Genomic DNA, 21117 nt, shown 5'->3' with positions numbered 1-21117 from the left:
GCAGGTGGCAGAGGTGGGGAATGGTGGAAAGAGATGTCGCGGGAAGCTAACCTATGCAACAGGGTGAATGCTAATGTCAGCACAAGATGACTGGCCACTACCAGGGTAGGTACTGCAGGGTTTGGGTTCATGCTCTACACAACAGTACAACTTCTTCCAGTTAAGAGTCCTTGGCTTAGACCAATTATAGGCTGACTGGACCCATTTATTAGTATTTCAAAATGCTGTTGTAGACCTGATAGATGTACTGAGAGACTTCAGGGGCTCTACACTTCAGCAACAGAGTATAATTGGGGTTTCCTGGGTGGAGCCGCTGCTCTGCCAAAATCCAAATGCCATTAGTGAGCTTCAGGGACTGGTACAGCATGGCCTGCCTTTTCACATTCCTCTTGGCAATAGTGTAAGCATTGTTGTTTGGCAACTTGTTGCAAACTGTCAGCATTTAAATGACATTCCTTAACCTGAAGATAGACTTCATTTTCATTGGGAATATCCTTCCATGTTGCAAGGAAGACCTGGCATTCCATCTTCCACAAAAAGCACATTGAGGGGGATGGGGCAGCTGAAGTAGAAGACATCAATATTGTTTTTAACAGCCACATGCAAGTTATTCAGGGGTTCCATCTTCATGACTGGGCCTAAGGTGTTGAGAGCCAGAGAGACATCAGTGGTCTGGTTTGGCATCAGTGGAGTATGTATGGCCAAGGGAGTGCTCGGGATGACACCAAAGCTATTCTTATTAAACTGGATGGCAAAGTCAGTCATATCCTGCAGAGCTTTGTTGATGAAGTTCATGTCCATATAGATGTGTAAACGTCCCCGAAATCTTCAGCTTTTACCAAAGGTAACCAGCCTGCCTTAGGAGCCACATATCAACCAGGTGCTATGCCTATCCCAGTGGAAAGCTCAAACAGGTCATTCAGACCACTGCTAAACACAGTAGGAGTAGGTGAAGGAGTGAAGTTTGCAGGCATTGATGACAGGATGAAGGACTGTCCTATTGTACAACTTCCTCCAATGCCCCCACCAAGGTCACTGCCAAGCAGGCTATCCCAGTCCTACTCCTGAAAGATCCACTGCTCCCATCAACATGGAGGACACTTGAGGGACATTCACTGGGAAACCCAGGTCAGGATTTAAAATATCCCCCAGAAAGTCACCTTGAGAGGGGATGACCTGAGACTGTTCCTGGTTGGTTGCTGTGGTGGTGCCAACAGCTATCACCTGCCTCAGTGCTCCCATGATGAATTGGCAACTGTTTGGGATGAATCCCATGACTCCCTTCCTCAAAAGCATTTGGAGGATTATGGTACAGAGATTCCAAAGAACCAATGTGGCAGATGAGCTCATCCAAGAGGGTAGGCTCAATGAGGTCTATGTCCTCAGAGATCAATGGCTTTTCAGACAACACCACTTCTTTGGCTGTCACAGGGTCAGTTGAAAGAAGGGGCCAATATATATAACTCCATTCTCGAAGGTCAGGATTATTGGAATCCTGTGTGGCCAGCAAGAAGACGAGCTGTGTTCCTGATGTTTTCTTGAGAAACAGCTTCACTATGGCAGTAAACAGCATGAGCTGCACCTGGGTGCTATCATCATGAAGACCCTGCAGGAAGCTCTCTAGTAATTCATCTGCATCATTGATTCTTTCAGCATATTCTCCTACAATCCAAATCATAGCTGCTCGGGCACCTGGTTCATATAGGGAGTCCAAGTTTTCACAGAGTGTGGCTATAATACTTTCATACTTGTTGAGTTATTTTTGGAAGATGTCCCTGATGATGACTATTGCTTCTTGGGCCACATAGTTTACTTTGGTCTGGATTAAGTCAAGCAATATTCTTCCACAGCATTCTGCAGATTGCTCCACTTTGATGGTACACTGTCCAACGGCCCTGACAGCTTTGTGAACAAAGTCCACATCAACTTCAGTGGCATATTCCTTCAGCTCCACCAGAACCTGAGCAATGTTGGCTTGGGATGCAAGATAAATCATGATGTCTAACTTCTCTAGTTTAACATAGATAAGATCATTGTACTTCACAAAGAAGACCTTGATTTCCTGCTTCAAGATTTCAGGCCTTTTCTAGACAATTAGGTTGATGTTCCTCAGGGTGACCTAATGCATTTCTGGCTCCTCAGACAGCAATGTGACAAGTGGAGGTGCTAACTTCTTTAGCATCATACTGTAGTAGTCAGAGTCCTTGAGCAAGAATTCTAGAAACTTCATTAGGACGTTTACTGCTGAAAGCACCACTGCAGAGCTGGCATAGGATAGCAGAGGTATTACATGCTCACAGATGTTCTCAGCTTCCTGGTCATCTTTATGGTTGTAATTAGACAGGCAGTCCAGGATGAAAATCTGGCCCCATTCAGTGCATTCATTCAGGACTGTGAGCAGCTTATTGATATTCTGAGGGTTCAGATCAAGAAAGTTGCTGTTTGTGTGAGACTCACTGATCTCAGACAATGCTGATAACAGCATTAGCCACCACCATTGGATCTGAATCTGTTATGAGATCCCACAGAGAATCCAGAAATCCCTGATCTTCTACCATCTGGGCATTGATATATGGAGTTTTGCCACACACACTGCTGCCATTTTTTGAACATAGGGGTCTTCATCCTTCAAGCACTTGATGGAGGGGTTCGCAGAGATACTCTGTAATCTTGTCCATGGGGATGCATCCCATGGTTCAACTGTCAAGGCTCGAATCAAAGGATTGAGATCTTCACAATCCTCCACAAAGCTGTTGACAGCCATGATGGCCATGTCTGGCTGACTCTTAGCATAATTCATCAGATAGAGGTACATGATCTTCTTTAGTTCCAGGTTGTCAGTCTGCATACAGTTCACCACATCTGGGAAGAAAGAGCTTACATCCTTCCCCACAGTCATAGCAGCAATTACTTTCTTCACGATGTCCTTCCTCTTTTCTTTCTTTTCATTGTTTAGTTCAGTTTTTACTTCAAAAATTTCTCCCTTCTTATTGGTTGTGAAATACTTGGAATCAGTCGTGTTTCTGGATCTTTAGCATGAACCAGAGGTAAGGGCAGGGTGGCAGCATCTGTCTGAGAACAGAGCTGGGGTGGTGGTATAATGGTTCATCCTGAACTCTTAATAACTCTTTTACTGACAAAAAAAAATCCTTCAGGCAAGGAGATTTTACCAATGAGAACATTTTAAGACTAGAACCATCTATATATAATGAACTTATGAAAACTAGACTATTTATTACATAAGTCCAATATCTGTGACTAATTTTTTGTCCCTGTGACCTTTTCAAGCATATAGAAGGTGCTTATTAAATGTCTCTGAAAAGATAGATAAAGGATATGACAGATTAGGGCCATTACCATTGTCTCATTATATGACAGCTCATAAACTCTAGACTGGAATTCAGGATCTGTTCTCGGTCTTCCCCCTCCCAGAGGTAGGTGGAGCATCTTTCAGATATATCTATAGGATAATAGGAAGATTCAGTGTCTGGGAAGGACAGTCTATGGTCCAGAAGCCACTACACCATGAGTATCTCTGCACTGAGCCCCACCAGATTTCTGGAATGTGTCTCTGGATTCCTCCAAGTGGTCTCCTTGATTGGCCTCCTTCTGCTGCTCTTCAAGGCTGCACAACACTACCTGCGCAGACAATGGCTGCTCAGAGCCCTCCACCAGTTCCCATTGCCACCCTCCCACTGGCTCTTTGGGCATTGCTTTCAGGTAGGAAGGAGTGGAAATGGGAAGGGGGTGAGCTGGGGCTTACACATTCTAGCTTTAAGAATATAGTCATGGAAACTGAGGATGTAGAAACTGAAGATGAAAATATCCTTCACAGTGCACAGCATCAATTCCTTTTGTGTGTTTTGGGAGCACAGATTCCAAGCTCAGGTGTGCTAGTAGAGGACTCTAACAGCAATACATATAAAAGACATAGTCTATTGTTTAACAAGCATGTGGCCTCTGTACAAACCCAGCTTTGCTATCAGCTTCTGCAAATCTCAAATAGTATGGAGCTCAGTTATTTACTTATTTATATGTTTGCTTACAACCCAAAAGAAGCATCCCCTTCTTAGTCCCCCTAAGAGAGTCCCTTCTCTATATCTCCCCTTCCCCTCTGAGAGGGTGGGGCTCCTCCGGAGATCTCCCACTTTAGCTCATCAAGTCTCTGCAGGATTGGGCTTCTCCTGTCCCACTGAGGCCAGACCAGACAAGGCATCCCTGTTGGGAAATGTATTCCACAGTCAGATCACAGCTTTAGAGTCTGCCCCTGTTCTAGTTGTTGGGTGACTCATATGGAGACTGAGCTGAACATTTGCTACGTATGTGTCTGGGGCTCTTGGTTGGTGCTTAGTCTCTGAGTGGAGCTCACTTCTTTTTTAGAAGCCTGTGCCTCAGCTCTGTTCCACAATCCTTCCTTGCTCCTGTCTTGTGACTTCCTAGCCTGGCACTTGCAAATCCAAGGATTTTCCTTTTTGAGTTGCTCTCCAGTTGGAGCACCACCAGTATTCCAAATGTTCTCTAAGTATCAGGTTAATCTTTTAGAGTGTTGAATAATGAGTCACTCAATGTCCAGTCCAGATTCTGCCTCAGTGAAAGCACAACATTGTGGTGGAATCCTTGCCCCATTGGGGTCACTGTCTGTCTGTGCTGAGAACAGACAAGGAGACAGAAGGAGCCAGAGCTCAAGGAGAGAACGAATTCTTCTCTCACGGTTCCTCAGTTTAAGGAGGAAGGACCAATCACATGAACTTTCCCCAAGGTTGGTCACTTAGGGCTGAAACCATAACAATGGCAGGAAAAAATGAGGGAGATAGTAGCCCATTGTCCTTCAACTAAAGACATGGATGTTTGCGTTTCCCCCCATTTAATAGGGTCTGTTTGTCTCCCCGTTTCCCTGTCATGAACTCTGGATTACGAGCTGCATGGAAACACACCATCCATTCCAGGTGTCCCTCTTCCCAGTCTCACACAGCCATAAGACAGCTCAGGAACGAGGGCAGGAGCAGCCTCTGGGCTAGAGGATCAGATCAGAACCCCTATCCTTCTACATCATAAGGTGGTTATTCCAGAGCTAGACCTCTGTTTTCTAGAAGGCCAAATTATGGTCAGCAGGGGGCAACCCACCTCATATGGGAGCTATAAGTATTTGTCACAAAGAAATGGCCAAAGCCTAATTGGAAATGTTTGATTGTGCAAATTTGTTGTGTTAATAGCTTACAGATTAGTTCTTCTTTCTTTCATTTTGTTTTATTTTTCTTCATTCATTCATTCATTCATTCATTCATTCATTCATTTTATATCCCCATCACTGCCTCATTCCCATTCCATCTCCCTGACAGTTTCATTCTTGATTTGAGACCTAACCTATTATTTGACACAATTGTTACCATCTAAATGTACTCCTCTTGGAGCTAGCAGTTGTCAGAAGGCATCAGTAAGACTTCTGTAGTGACATTGCAGTAATACTGATGGTTTATGTAGACACTCACTAGGTGAATAGTTTTTATTTGTATAAATGGTATTTTGGTAATACTGAATGACCTCCCAACTTCTGGTAGTTTATAGCAAATGCATCCCTAAATTCTAACCTTTGTCATTCTGAGGTGTTTATATTCATTACCTCTGTTATTGCATCAAGTTGGGAAGAACCATGACTCATTTGTACACTGGGTAGAAACAGTGGCAGTAAGCTAGAACAGGAGTTGCAGGCAACAGACTGTTCTGTGTGTTGAGATTAGAAAAGGGGAATGTTACTGTGCCAAAAACTTCTTCCCAGGTGTTAGCAGGGTCAAGCTGAGAGACACACAGAGAATTAAATCTTATACCTAGTAATCAAGGCACCTACTGGACAGTCCCTGTGCTGGATTAAAATACAGAGCGATTTCAAGGATGAATGTGATCAGGGAACACAAAGCTGTGTAACCCGAGAAGGATGGTTCTCAAGGCTTGTCAGGAGAGACTAAGCCACATTCCCCTGCTAGAGCACAAATGCAAATGTATTAGCTCTGTGATGGTCCCTTGTTCCTCAGAAGGAACCTGACATAGGTGAGTGCCAGCAGTTATCAGTGAATTCATCTGTGCTGTTCATGTGCTCATCCACTGACTGCACAAGGAACATTTTTGTTCTCTGTCCAGCTCATATGTCTTTCAGTTTCTCTTCCTGCCAACAAGTGAACCCTGAAAAGTTGTCTGCAACTCCCACTATACTCAAATGCCCTAGGGGGGCACAGGGACTAGCTGTTAAAATAGGACTCTGGCAAATTTTGTTATGTATGTCACACAGTCATGACCTAAAAACCATATTGAAGTGTCCTTACAGCAAGAAAAGAAATGTTCTGTCCACCATGTGAACCTGGGCTGCCTGTGGGAAGGAGTGTTCCTACCTATTTATGCCTGTTACTAGCTTATACAACAGGACCTGCTGCACAGTAGGGCCTTAGTCACTACTTAATGGACAGATGAAGGGATGTGCAGATGGAAGGACTAAGCAGCCTGAGGAATTGAGACCTCTCTCTATCCCTTCTGGACCCTGACCGTTTCTTTCTTTGAGTCTACAGGACTCCTCTCAGCTCAACCTCTTTTATTCTTTTTCTTACTGGTTTTAGACAAAGAGTCTATCTCTCTTGCCTCATGCCTACTGAAAATTCACTCATCCACTCTCTGACTCCTACACTCATGTGCTCATGTTTATAGAAATAAAGGATGATTGCTATGGACAAGGCTGAACATTTTGTTGAGAACTCAAGGATGTCAGATTTCAGAGCTACATTTGCCAGCACAGAAGTAATGATGCCCAGGAGTGCGGGAATAGAGGGCAAGGACACTGTGGGATGTCATGTCTGGGTCTAATACAATCACAGGGGCATAACATTCAGCATCAGAATCCTCAATCTTCAGAAAAACAAGGGAAATTGACAGTCCTTCTTACGTGGTCTTGCATGGAGACTTATAGGATTGTACCAGTTGGAATGGGTTGTAACACAAAAGAGCTGGGCAGATAAGACAAAGAAAGGTCTTGTCTCTCACTGTGGAGACTAGAAACTCATGGTCATGAGGATGATGGGGATGGTTTTTCCTCTGGGCTCTAAAGAGATTTTGATTGCAGGCCTGCCTCCTTGGCTTATAAATGGTAATCATCTTATTATGACACTACATATCTATCTCTGTGTTTATTGTTCTGTCCAAAATTCCTCTTTTCCTAAGGACAACAGTATAGTGGGTTAGGTCCATTATCAATGCCTCATTTTGCTTTGGTTCCCTCTTTGAAGACCCTATGACCTGATAGTGTTACATTTTGAGGTTCTAAGGTTTAGCATTTCAATGTAATATTTTGAGCAGAACATGATGAAGACATGAATCTAACAAGAGTAAGTTGATATTAACTTTTGTCTTGTGGAAGCCAGCACTGGGAACTAATCAAGCAAGACTGTAAGGGCAATTCAGAGAGAGCTCTTATGTGGCCCAACATGGAGTCACATTCTTACCTTTATACCATGACCTGGGCAGTCACGATGAGAGTAGACCATGCTGTAGTTCCTCACAGTCAGATACTTAGCACTCTGTGGATAGATCCAGCACCATGTTTCTGTATCTGTCAACTTATGATTTCTACTTCCAGCCTGTTGTTCAAGATGATATCATTTGCTTTGTTTCTCCTGGTGGCAGTTCAAAGTGGACGAGGAGCTGAGATGGATACTAAGATATGTAGAGAAATTCCCAGGTGCATTTCTCCACTGGATATGGGGAAGTCATGTCTTCATCAAGATCTATGACCCTGACTACATGAAAGTGATCCTGGGGAGAGCAGGTGAGAGTAAATCCCATCTCAGCAGACAAAACTCTTCTCTCAAGTACGTTTACAATCTGATAAATGACAGAAGATTGGCAGCTAAAACATGGGAAGTTTCTATCTTATTATTTCCTACTGCTCCAGCCACAGCCCAGCTAAACTCCAATAATACCCACTAAATACTGGATGATTCTAACAGTTGACTAGCTTGAAAATTTGTCGTATTCTAAATTATGTTGCCTGTAATATAAATTGGGTTTGACACATCCCTTTAACAGTCATCCTAGGGCAGAAGACTATGAGCCACTGTAGAATCCACAGAGTTTCTTCCTCTCTTGATACTGACAACCAGATAGGTGTGTCTTAGCAGTTCTGAACAGTCCTGGCTCTCAGTGTGCTAAGATGTGAAGCTTGCATTTCTGATTCCACTTGAGAGTACCAAGAGAAACAGACAGACAGGTATAGTAGGAGAGGACAGGGACTCAGAGATTCACCAAGGATCATGGCCTCAAACACAACTGCTTTATTTGGTGAGGGTCAGTATCCAATCAAAAATCCCCTTCCCCCTTTTTTTTTTCAGACCCAAAGGCTAGCCTCTACAGATTCCTGACCCCTTGGCTTGGTATGTAGCTGTAAACCAGGACTCTGGCCACACTACATCTTCTTTTCTCTCTTCGAAATTTTAAGTGTAGTGGTGCTGGGAATTTAACCTGGGTCCTTGGGAGAAGAGCCATGCTTTTAACTACTGAGCCACCTCGCAGCTCTTCTGACTCTTCCTAGTGCTGATTGGAACTGCTTTATGCTCTGCTACTTCTCTGCAACTCATCTTGGTTTTTCTCTAAAAACTCTTGGACCCACTTTTATTTGGCTGCCTTCTTATGCAGCCTTCAACTCCACTGTTACAAGACTGTTTTTTTATTATTTCAAATGAGCATAAGCAGAATTAGGTTTTGTTGAGGAGTTTCTTCTTTAAAAGTTATATTTTGGATTTTCCACCTTCTCCTGCTTCTCTCCAATCCCAGGCCCTCCTTTTAACCTCCCAGTCTTCCTGTGGCCTCCTTCCACTCTCATGTCCTATGTACCACATTGCTTCTCCTCCTTTCCTCAGTTCCTCTTCTTCCTCTCCTGTGGTCTCTCTTCTAGTTTCAAAGTCTATGGACACTTGCCCCCATGTTCATATGCACATTAAAACACTATAAATTAGAGTCTGCTTGTGACACCTTTTCAGATTTAGTCATATCTGTGCTAATCATATCAAATTTAATGGCCCAATCCTGAAAACTATTACTATTTGCTATACCTATTTAGGATTTTCTTTTTACTCCATTATCTTACTTCAAAACTTACACTATCTGCCTGCCGATTACCCCAACTCTTTCCTCTGGTCCCATTAACCTCTGGAATCACACATATAACCAATTCTTGCCCAGGACATGGTTTGTTCTTTTTGAATGGACATAAGTGGTTCCAGCATCGTCGGATGTTGACACCAGCATTCCACTATGACATCCTCAAGCCCTACGTGGGGATCATGGCAGACTCTGTACAAGTGATGCTGGTGAGTCTTCTCCCTGTCCCTCTGACCCTCTGTCCCTCCCTGCTTCCCCCTTCCCTTTCCCCTTCTCTTTCTCCTCTGTCTCTGTCTCTGTCTCTCTGTCTCTCTGTTTCTCTGTTTCTCTGTCTGTCTGTCTCCCTGTCTCTGTCTCTGATTCTCTCTCTCTCTCTCCCTCAAACACACACACACACACCTTTACACTCAGATTTTATTCTCTAAGTAAACAGTCATAAGACATAAATACAGGGAATATCATTCTGAAGCCATTACTGAGAAAATAATTTCTTCAAAAGCAGATGAGACAGAAGTGTTTCAGGTGTCAGGGTATGTACATAGTTTGCTCATATCCAAGGAGAGAACATCATGTGGGATATAAACCCACTCCCTACTTCCAAGCTGCAGCATATGGACTAGAATAGTAATTTCCCCTAGACATCATGATGGTCCTTCCTTGCTGGTTAGCCAGTGGTAGCTTCAGTGACATGATAGCTATCTCAGGATGACACTTAATCCTTCTCAACCTTGGGATCTACTAGTGCTGTACTGAACAGTGACTAGACTATGAAATATAAGCCAGAACTTCATTCTAACAGGGAAATCTACTGCACTTTCCCTTTCCATAGGAAACAAGATTTCTAACCCCCTCCACTACAGGCCCCAGTGCTTTGTTCTTATCTGAATGACAATTGAAGTGGAAGTGCCATCAGGATGGCCCCATTGAGAATGCATCTGCTGTCCCATTGCCTTTCATTTTCCAAACATGTTTTATGTTTATGTTTGAGAAATGGTCAATGTTTCAAATCTAATTCATCCTTATGAGCATTGAGGGGACTGAGACTTTGTAAAAGCATAAAGGTCATAACTAATTCCAAAATTTAAATACTATCACATGATATTGAGAGAACTATTCAATACAGTAATGGTTTTCTGAGAGAAACAGGCATAGCAGTCCAAATATATCTTCACATTCTTATGATAGGAGGGGTACTTGCAGGTATGTAGAGCTGAGTACTTGTTGTGGAGAGAAGAATCTAGTGTAATTTGCTCAGCACTTCTGGGAGATAAGAAAACCATGTCACACTCCCATCACAGGACAAATGGGAGCAGATTGCTTGTCAAGACACCACTCTAGAGATCTTTCACCCTATCTCCTTGATGATGTTGGACACCATCATGAAGTGTGCCTTCAGTTACCAGGGCAGTGTCCAATTGGACAGGTCAGTGACTACACTGCATGTGCAGGGACCTTATTCTTACCAATTGATGGGCCTCACCAGAGAGACATGTGGGGCTTATAGGATGTTTATCTCCACAAAAAAGCAAGATTCTGTCCCCAGCATCAGGCAAGTTCTAACTACAAAGCAGATCCAACACTGTCCTAGTCATATATGCCATTCACAGGCTACAACAATGAATGGATGTGTGCCTTGCTGTTACTTATTCAACCTTCTTATTAGGAATCCTCACCAAAACTCAATTCTGTTTCCATACCAGATGTTCCTATTACCAGCCTGTTTTGTATCCTCTCCCTCAGGAGTTCTCAGGCCTACCTCCAGGCGGTTAGTGATCTGAACAACCTAGTGACTTCCCGTATGAAGAATGTCTTCCTCCACAATGACATTATCTACAACCTGACTTCCCATAGCCGAAGGACCAACTCTGCCTGTCAGATTGCCCATGAACACACAGGTTTCATTTTTTCTTTTGTCTCAGCTCCTTTAACAGGTTCAGCTTAAATGAACTGCCCGTGACTTCTCAGGTAGGCTCAATGCCTGAAGCATTCAGAAAAGATTTATATGCATTTATCCTGGGTATTTCCCTTGCACCAGACTTGGTAATAGAGATGGGAGAGTATCTGAAAGCCTGGGAGTGATCACCTCTGCCACAATTTTAGCGATGCTGTTTACTGCCCTTTAAAGCAACTCAAGCAGACACTGCATGAGCCATGGTCCAGAGAGGACTACTAAACATCCTTCAGATGGTGTTAGACTTGCGACACTTCTGCCTCTATATGCTTCCTGACCTCTATATAGCACTCAGACTGGGACTGGGGAAGTCGCAGACCTGCTGAGGGTTGTTGTAGTTCTCATCCCTGTCTCTTACCCATTTTCATGGGACAGACCGAGTTGTCAAGCTGAGGAAGGCTCAGCTACAGGACAAGAAATCAATGGAGGATCTCAGAGGAAAGAGATGTTTGGATTTCCTGGACATCCTTCTATTCTCCAGAGTGAGTAGCAAGAGTTGAGTTCTGAGACTCGGCCCAGGATTAAACTAAGTGACAAAGACTGCTTTCTCACCATGGACTCTCCAGATGGACGATGGGAGCAGCTTGTCTGACAAAGCATTGCGTGCTGAGGTCGACTCACTCATGTTTGGGGGTCATGACACACCAGCCAGTGGGATCTCCTTGGTCTTCTATGCTTTGGCCACACATGCCGACCACCAACAGAGATGCAGAGAAGAGGTCCAGAGCCTTCTTGGGGATGGATCCCCCATCACATGGTGAATGGGAACTCAAGAAAAAAACCCACTGTCTTGTAATAGGGAGTCTCTGGTTTTCTCAGGCTCATCTTATTCTTCTGGATGGGCTTCCTTTCAGGGGCCATCTGCACCAGATGCCCTATACCACCATGTGCATCAAGGAGGCCATGAGGCTCTACCCACCAATACCATCTGTTGGCAGAAAGCTCAACACACCTGTCACCTTCCCTGATGGACGCTCCTTACCTAAAGGTATGAGCACTTACCTTCAATGACTTGAGTTTTCTGGGGAGAAAGAAAAGTCAGAACTTTTTGTGTGCTTCTCTAGTTCTGAATTCATTAAGTCTTCTTCTCCTTGTAAGTAAACCTGTGCAGATGTCATGGAAAAAATGACATGAATTTTTGTATTTAATTAGAATCATATTATTAATGTTCAATAACCACACTTTCATGGTTTAGAATCCACACTTTCATGACAACAAGATTCCTTTATTCAGATTCCATGATTTTTTTCCCTCTGAGATATAATCACATTTCTTTATTTATTTTTCTTAATGTGGATAGGTGTTTTTCCTACATGTTATGTCTGAATACGACATGTTTGGAGTGCCAATGGGGACCAGTAGTGATTTTTGGATGTTCTGACACTGAAAATATAAACTGCTGTCAGGTGCCACATGGATGCTGAAAACTGAACCCAAGCTGTTTACTGGAAGAGTAAACAGCACACTTAACCACTGACATTTTTAAAATTCAACATCCTACAATGATCCCTGATAGCACAAAGAGACCTCTTCTTTCTTAGCTGTATACTCCTAAAAGCATTCTTCACACTAGATTGAATATGTGGAATAATTCTATGGTGATTTATCCCTCAGAAAACATATTCATTTATACAGTGATGACTCAAACCTCAAGGTCTTTAACACTCAAAACCAATGGAAGTGAATTCCTGACTAGAGCTATGAAAGTCTCACTTCCAGAAAGCAAAGGATGGAGAGATGAGATAGATATGAGTGTGGTGTGGTTCTTTAGATTGGTTACATCAAGGGAAGGTACCAGAAAGTTCTGTGTTGTTAATTGTATTTTCTCTGGTCTGAGGTATCCTCTGATTGTTGATAGACAGCACAGTCAGTTGTTTTATATTCTCCAGTGCGTGGAAGGCATTTGACAAACCCGAGTGATTACTTAGGAATGACTACTCAATTGGTCTCCAATACTTTCCTACATTTATTCCACATTCATCATCAACTGCTTTCACCTTCCCAACAAGATCATGCTGACCAACCTTAGGATTCATGGAACCAGGTCTTTCTCATATACAAGGACCCTGCTGTCCATCAGACCAGCCATTCATTCCATGTATTTTCTCTCTCCCACCTGCCCCACAGGTATCACAGTACTGCTCCACTTTTATGCTCTTCACCACAACCCAAAAGTGTGGCCAAATCCAGAGGTAGGCATCACTGGAGAACAGAGGGAAACATAGTCCAATTCCAGTGCCTCTTCCTGGTCTCTCCTGAGAATTTTGTCCCTCACAGGCTAAGAACAAAGGTGTAGCCACTGCCTGTTTTGTCCTTGGAACTCTCTCTGCAGGTGTTTGATCCTTCCCGGTTTGCAATGAATTCTGTCCAACACAGTCATGCTTTCCTGCCCTTCTCAGGAGGATCAAGGTAAAGCATTCTGTGTAGGTAATGGAATAGAGGTTAGAATTTATATCCTCTGAGTACACATGTGCACACACTCTTCTCCTTCCCTTTTCTATCCTTTCAACCCCTGAATACTAGATAAAAAGAGAAAGACAGATAGGGAGTAAAGGAAAGAGATGCCTGAATGAAGTCAGGGGTCAGAAATGGACAGCCTTATCATTAGACAATTTCCTGCTGATTAGGGGCATTGAGGTCCTAAGAGTATCTTGAAAGTGTGACCCAGAGAAATGGGTTTTCCCCTGACTCAGTGAGACCACATTTATGTTACATAGAATGAGACACTGACACTTGAATCACACATATCATTCCCTCAGTCTTTCACACCTCTGTAGCTCATTGAACAGTTTTTGGAAACATACTAACTCTTAACACTGCCCTACACTGCCTCACTCCTGTGCCCTTGAATAAAGGACTTACGGACTATTGGATGTCTGAATTAGAGAGAGAGAGTCAGAGAGAGAAACAGAGACAGAGATAGAGACAGACAGACAGACAGACAGACAGACAGACAGAGACAGACAGACAGATCTGGCTGATCATGAAGGCCATTGGATGCAGACAGAAGTTGAGAGAGGATGTTTCAGCAAACTCAATAACACAATCTAATATAGAAAGTAGAGCTGATAAGAGGTAGGTGCCAGGGCCATGAAGTGGGAGGGGTGGGTAGGGGAGCAGGGTGGGAGGGGCGGAGCGGTATAGGGAACTTTCAGGATAACATTTGAAATGTAAATAAAGAAATATCTCATTAAAAAAAAAGAGCTAGGAAGAGGTACCCAGAGAGCACAGTGCCACACTCCTGACTTCTTTGACACTGTTCTACCTGAAGGAAGGCATGAAGGGTCATGAAGAAGGGGAGACTTAAGGATTCCAGAGAAGTTTGGGAGAAAATGTTCAAGTTTGCAAGAAGGGACATTAAATGACAGGTGCTGTTGTGCTAGAGTAAGACTTGAGTCTGAGCACTGGGTGGAGACAGATGGGGAGGCAGCTTGAAGCTCTCCAGACTGGTGTCTTATCTGGTTCCCCTCCGATGGTTGTCAATCCTTTGCCTTCATACCACATTACCCCTTGGAAGTGTGCTCTGCCTCTTCCTTGGTTGCTCTGACCACTGGTGTTACTGGGGGAACCTAAAACTCTCAGTGGAAGAAGTGAACACCCAAACATTGAGTGTATGATGGTAAATGTGAGACTGTCCCCTGGACACTTGTCCTCTCCTAACAGATGTCACTCCTCTGAAATCAGTACTGGTTTAGACTTAGTCCTGGGAGAGGGGGAGCCCTTGTCACAGCACAGGAGCAGAGATGGATGTGTGAATGAGGGAAAGGCAGTCTTGGTGAGAGAAGGATTCCTTCCCAGCTCTGCACAGAACAGGATTCCAGTTTGTTGTTGCTGTTGTTTTGTTTTTCTGGGGTGTTGTTGTTGTTGTTTTTATTGGCTTTTTTTTTAACCCAGGAACTGCATTGGGAAGCAACTTGCCATGAACGCACTGAAGGTCGCTGTGGCCCTAACCCTGCTTCGATTTGAGTTGCTGCCAGATCCCACCAGGGTACCCATCCCTACTCAACAACTCGTATTAAAGTCTAAGAATGGGATCCACCTGCATCTCAGGAAGCTTAAATAGTGCTACTGGGGACAATACAAGGGTCCAAGTGCCTGCTGCCTGCCATTCTATCTGTCACTGCTCCTATGCCCTGCTTGGCTTTCTGCTTCTTGCTTCTATTAGCCCACCTGCCTCTCTTCCCTCCTGTCTGCTTGGGAGTTAACAGGCCTCCTGTTTCTCTGTCCTTTTCTCTGCCTCATCCCTCTTGTTTGTCTGTCTGTGTGTCCTAACGATGGCCTGCCTGCCTCTCTACCTGACTTTCCCCTTCCTATTTGTGTCAACTTCCTACTTTGTTCTTCTGAACTAACGCACTTGTATGACTTCAACAACACAGATTTATAGCTACACTTTTGCAGGTACGACAGATACTTTCCCTGAATGAAAACCAAACCTCACACAAACTCTCAGGAGAAATCCCTTTCTCTAATCTTTCAGCTCTGGAAGCTACCACAAGGTGCCTAGTAGTGATAAATCCCATCATGATTATCAAGAATCATCTCTTAAAACTGACATAAACCAACTGTGGACATTATCCACAGCTAAAACATCTCCAAGAGCAATAGAAGGACTATTTTTATTAGATATTTTCTTTATATACATTTCAAATTTCAAATGCTATCCCGAAAGTTCCCTATACCGTCCTGCGCTCTGCTCCCCTACCCACCCATTCCTGCTTCTTGGCCCTGTACTGGGGCATATAAAGTTTGCAATACTAAGGGGCTTCTCTTCCCAGTGATGGCCGACTAGGCCATCTTCTGCTACATATGCAGCTAGAGACATGAGCTCTGGGGTCCTGGTTAGTTCATATTGTTGTTCCGCCTATAGGGTTGCAGACCCCTTCAGCTCCTTGGGTGCTTTTTCTAGCTTCTCCATTGGGCTCCCTGTGTTCCATCCAATAGCTGACTGTGAGCATCGACTTCTGTATTTGCCAGGCACTGGCATAGCCTCATATGAGACAGCTATACCATGGTCCAGAAGGACTATTTTAATGAATGACAAGTTAAATCAGCCCAGAAATTCTGAACTTCAAAGCAAACATCACATTCTATGCTACTTTAGTTGGCAAGTATCACCATCACCTTGAATCTACTTAAATAAAATGAAGTAAAAACTAAAGTATTTTTAATTACAATTTTATTTTAAAATAAAAATAAAATAAAACTTAGTGCAATTAAAATTAATATTTTTTTCATGTGTGCCCAAACCACTCAAAGATAAGAAGGATAAGAAAGACATGCTTCTTCCAATTGGTCTGTGTAGTATTGAAAATACATGGCTAGCACTTAACCCAGAGAAGATGTAAATAGGACAGGTTAGCTCTTCTTCATAGTCTGTGACTTTTACCCTATAATATAATCAAAGTAAATTGAATAGTCTAAAGGGAAAAAAATAAGTGTTGGCATGCACACAGATACATAGCTCTAAATAAGATGTCTCCAACCAATCTCTCCACTCAGAGCTCAGGGAACCCAGAAGAGCAGGAGGCAGAAGGAGTTGGGGAGATAGGGAAGATAGAGGACACCAGGAGAACAAAGTGCTCTAAAACAAATGAGTCAGCTCATATGAACTCACAGGGACTGGAGCAGCAGTCACAGGGCCTACATGGGTCTGAACCTTTGCATGCATACTATAGCTTTCAGTTTAGAATTCTTATGGGGCTCCTGAATGTAAGAGGGAGAGTGAGTCTCTGATTCTCATGCCTTTTCTTGGGGCTCTTTTATTTTTCTGTTTGAATGGTGTCTTAGTTAGGGTTTCTATTCCTGCACAAACATCATGACAAAGAAGCAAGTTGGGGAGGAAAGGGTTTATTTGGCTTACACTTCCATACTGCTGTTCATCACCTAGGAAGTCAGGACTGGAACTCAAGCAGGTCAAAAAGCAGGAGCTGATGCAGAAACCATGGAGGGATGTTCATTACTGGCTTGCTTCTCCTGGCTTGCTCAGCCTGCTCTCTTTTAGAACCCAAGACTTCTAGCCCAGAGATGGTCCCACTCACAAGGGGTCTTTCCTCCTTGATCACTAAATGAGAAAATACCCCACAGCTGGATCTCATGGAGGCACTTCCCCAACTGAAGCTCCTTTCTCTGTGATAACCCCAGCAGCCTGTGTCAAGTTGACACATAAAACCAGCCAGTACAGTTGACCCCTTGTCAACTTGACACACAAACACACCACTAGTTCTTATTCATCCCCAAGAGCTAAACAACTTTAAAAGTCCTACAGTCTTTACATATTAAAAGTTCAATCCTTTAAAAATATCCAATATCTTTTAAAATCCAAAGTCTTTTTACAATTAAAACTCTCTTAACTGGGATCCACTAAAATATTTTCTTCCTTCAAGAGGAAAAAATATCAGGGCACAGTCACAATCAAAAGCAAAAATTAAACTCCAACTATCCAATGTCTGGGATCCAACTCATGATCTTCTGGCCTCCAAGGGCTTGGGTCACTTCTCCAGCCCTGTTCTTTGTAGCACACAGCTTGTCTTCTAGGCTCCAGATGCCTGTAGTCCACTGCTGCTGCTGTTCCTGGTGGTCATTCATGCTACTGGCATCTCCAAAACACTGCATGACCCCTTCAGTCCTGGGCCATCAATTGCAACTGAGGCTGCACCTTCACCAATGACCTCAATGGCCTCTCACACTGCTGAGACTCAGCTTCTCTGTGTGACCCCTTCATGCCTTCAAAACCATTACCACCTGAGTAACTCTTACACATTACCAAGTCCAGCAACAGTACAAGGTACAAACTTGGCTATCTCTGGAACACAGCCTCTGTGCTCTCAGAAAACACTTCCCAGAAGATGTAACCTCAATGATGCTGGTTTCTTCTTAATCACCGCTACTTTCTTAGCTCCAGCTAACCAGCATCAATAGTCCCAGTAATGAAAAGGTTTCACTTTAGTAGTTCTGGTATCTTGTTAATCACAGCTGATCCTTCAGACCCAGCTAACCAGAACCACAGAATCTTCAAAATCAAAATAACAATGGCCCTGAAAAGAGTCTTTAATCTTCCCTCTGAAATTACACAAGCCAGGCCTCCATCTTCTGCACTGTTCTCAACATTATCTTCCAAGCTCCTACACAACATCCCACAGAGTTCTTAACACAGAATGGATCTTCTGGCCCAAAGTTCCAAAGTCCTTCCACAGTCTTCCCCAAAACATGGTCAGGTTGTCACAGGAATACCCTACTATTCTGGTACCAATTTGTCTTAGTTAGGGTTTCTATTCCTCCACAAACACCATGACAAAGAAGCAAGTTGGGGAAGAAAGGGTTTATTTGGCTTACACTTCCATACTGCTGTTCATCACCAAGGAAATCAGGACTAGAACTCAAGCAGGTCAAAAAGCAGGAGCTGATGCAGAGGCCATGGAGGGATGTTCTTTACTGGCTTGCTTCTCCTGGCTTGCTCAGCCTGCTCTCTTTTAGAACCCAAGACTTCTAGCCCAGAGATGGTCCCACTCACAAGGGGCCTTTCTCCCTTGATCACTAATTGAGAAAATACCCCACAGCTGGATCTCATGGAGGCACTTCCCCAACTGAAGCTCCTTTCTCTGTGATAACCCCAGCAGCCTGTGTCAAGTTGACACATAAAACCAGTCAGTACAAATGGCTTGTCCAACTTTGACACAATTGTTTTCATTTTATCTTACATTTTGTTTTGTGCAAAATAAGTAAGTAAGTAAATAAATAAATAAATAAATAAGGCAGGAGAATCCATGCACAACTTGGCCAACTCTGCTGCCATTCTAGTTCATATCTAGCACTTTGACTCAGTCCACTGCAACATCTACTCCTTCTGCAAGCTGCTTGGGCATGTGGAGAAGGGATTTTGAGAACCAGGTGTCATCACTGGATAGGGCCAGTCCTAGGTCCCTTGGCTGGGGCCCAGCTTGGAGCTGCTGCAGCTGCAGCCTGGGCTACTTGCCCTGCTGGGAGAGGGAGGTAGGGTGCACAGTTGTGCTTCTTCAAGCTACAAGCACAAAGATAGAGCCAAGTGAGTCTTGGGGAGGCCAACTTTGAGGGTGGGGAAGTGTGCAGCAGCCTGGAACTTTCTCAGAACTGACTCCTACCTGGGAGATCATCCTGACTCTGGTTAACAGCAGGATATCAAGAGTAGCAATGATGTATTTTCCTCTCAGCCTCAAGCTCCTGGAATAATGGCTCAATCGCAAAAATATATTTACAAAACCTAAGGCATATAGCTAGGCTCATTCCCTGACTAGCTAATAATTTAAAATAACTCATTTATACTCATCTATTCTCTACTATGTGGCTGGTTACCTCTGCTTAGGTACCATGTGTTTGCCTTCCATGCATTCTCGTCCCATGCCTTGCTTTATCCCAGATTCCTTTCTGCCTACCAGATATCCCATTTTCTATTCTACCCTTTTCTGTAGGGTAAAGGTTTTTTAGTTGACAGGTGATGCATCCATAAAATGCACAGGATAGTATCTCTATAAAGAGACCTGGTAATGGTCTATTATTTAATTTGCATCAGAAACCTAAAGCCTTGAACCAGACCAACAACTCATTGCCATGATCATTTGTGTGTGTGTGTGTGTGTGTGTGTGTGATGCTCTGTAATTTTCAATGCCAATATGACAAAACAAATGTGTAGTGGGAAAGATGAAGGAAAGTAGAGATGGGTGCGGTGGAGAGAGAGAAGGAGCTAGAGAGTCAATGGCAATGACAAGTGTGAGGGAAGGCTGTGGGTTACCACCTAAGGCTATGCAGATGTCCATGGTGATAATGCTGCCTGAAGCCATGATGAATTCATGGTCCAGGCTGCAGCTGGGGTCCATATTAGTGTCCTTCACCCAGAGGCCAAGTTGAAGTCCTTGGCCTTTGCTGCTGCTGAGGGTTATAATGGTTCTGTCATCCATGCTACAACAGAGGGCCATGTTTGTATCCATGCTCTGTACTGCCACCAGAGACCATGCTAATGTCCCTGCTGACCTGAGGCTGGACACCATGTGTATGTCCATGGTCCATGCTGGCACCAGAAACCATGTGGAAGTATGTGATCCATGCTACTGCTGTCTACAAAGGGCAAGGAAGCTGCTTTTAGAGTAGAATCAATGACTGCAGACTCACAGATGAGAAAAAGGGACATTAAAAGCTTCAGTGACACCCTTTATCCTTACCCTACCCCAACCCTCCACATAAAAAGTAACAGCCAAGACAGGAAACCGTCAAATAGAGTTCTTAATATGTGTGATAAGGATGCTGAAATGTAGCTCCACCCTGATATAGCTGTCTCCTGAGAGGCTCTGTCAGAGCCTGGCAAATACAGAGGCAGATGCTCAAAGCCAACCATTGGACTGATCACAGGGTCTCCAATGGAGGAGTTAGAGAAAAGACTGAAGGAGCTGAAGGGGTTTGCAACCTGTAGTAGGAACAACAATATCAACCAACCAGATCCTCCAGTGCTCCTAGGGACTAAATCACCAACCGAAGAGTACACATGGAGGGATCCATGGCTCCAGCTGCATGTGTACCAGAGGATGGCCTTGTCAGACATCAGTGGGAGGAGAGGCCCTTGGTCCTGGGAAGGCTCCATGCCCCAGTGTAGGGGAATGCTAGGGCAGGGAGGCAGGAGTGGTTGGGTGAGTAGGTGAGCACCCTCATAGAATTAGTGGGAGGGAGGATGGGATATGGGGTTCCTGGAGGAGGGACCTGGAAAGGGGATAACATTTGAAATGTAAATAAATAAGATATACAATTAAAAAAGAAAAAGAAAAAAGAAATGTAGTTCCACACTTGATGGCTTCTGGCCAAGTGTGGGTGGAGAAAGTTTTGGTTTCCTTACACAGCTAGCACTGGAAGTTTGAACATACTCCAGTGAGTCAAGTCTATGGGCAACAAAAATTGGACTGACATTGGGTGAGGGAGGTCATAGATTGGGGAAACAAACCTGAGAGGACTTGGAAGTGGGTGTGGTTGGGCTACATGATATGAAATCCCCAAATAATCAAGAACAT

At 43.8% G+C, this 21117-nt stretch overlaps 1 protein-coding gene and 1 pseudogene across 1 annotated transcript; one reads left to right on the top strand and one right to left on the bottom strand.

Annotated features, from left to right (window-relative positions):
* Nucleotides 1-208: 208 nt before the first annotated feature.
* On the bottom strand, nucleotides 209-3527 carry LOC110293390 (AP-1 complex subunit beta-1 pseudogene; annotated as a pseudogene).
* On the top strand, nucleotides 3526-15152 carry LOC110293093 (cytochrome P450 4A11-like). Its single transcript, XM_021160865.1, has 12 exons — nucleotides 3526-3720; nucleotides 7666-7807; nucleotides 8370-8411; nucleotides 9220-9347; nucleotides 10437-10561; nucleotides 10879-11033; nucleotides 11465-11571; nucleotides 11656-11846; nucleotides 11944-12077; nucleotides 13217-13281; nucleotides 13422-13498; nucleotides 14984-15152. Exons 1-12 carry the CDS (start codon nucleotides 3526-3528, stop codon nucleotides 15150-15152), a joined length of 1530 nt encoding a protein of 509 aa, XP_021016524.1.
* The last annotated feature ends 5965 nt before the right edge of the window (nucleotides 15153-21117 follow it).

This window comes from Mus caroli, unplaced genomic scaffold, assembly GCF_978045245.1.
Source record: "Mus caroli unplaced genomic scaffold, Mus_caroli_1 scaffold_6, whole genome shotgun sequence".
Taxonomy (NCBI): Eukaryota; Metazoa; Chordata; class Mammalia; order Rodentia; family Muridae; genus Mus; species Mus caroli.
The sequence above is the reverse complement of the archived record's forward strand: the minus strand, read 5'-3'. Positions and strand labels throughout refer to the sequence as shown.

Excerpts from the sequence above, each read along its gene's own strand:
- LOC110293093 (XM_021160865.1), top strand. The coding sequence starts at position 3,526 with ATGAGTATCTCTGCACTGAGCCCCACCAGATTTCTGGAATGTGTCTCT. Across the intron at positions 9,348-10,436 it reads ACTCTGTACAAGTGATGCTG|GACAAATGGGAGCAGATTGC; the intron begins GTGAGTCTTCTC and ends CTCCCATCACAG. Across the intron at positions 11,572-11,655 it reads ACATCCTTCTATTCTCCAGA|ATGGACGATGGGAGCAGCTT; the intron begins GTGAGTAGCAAG and ends TGGACTCTCCAG.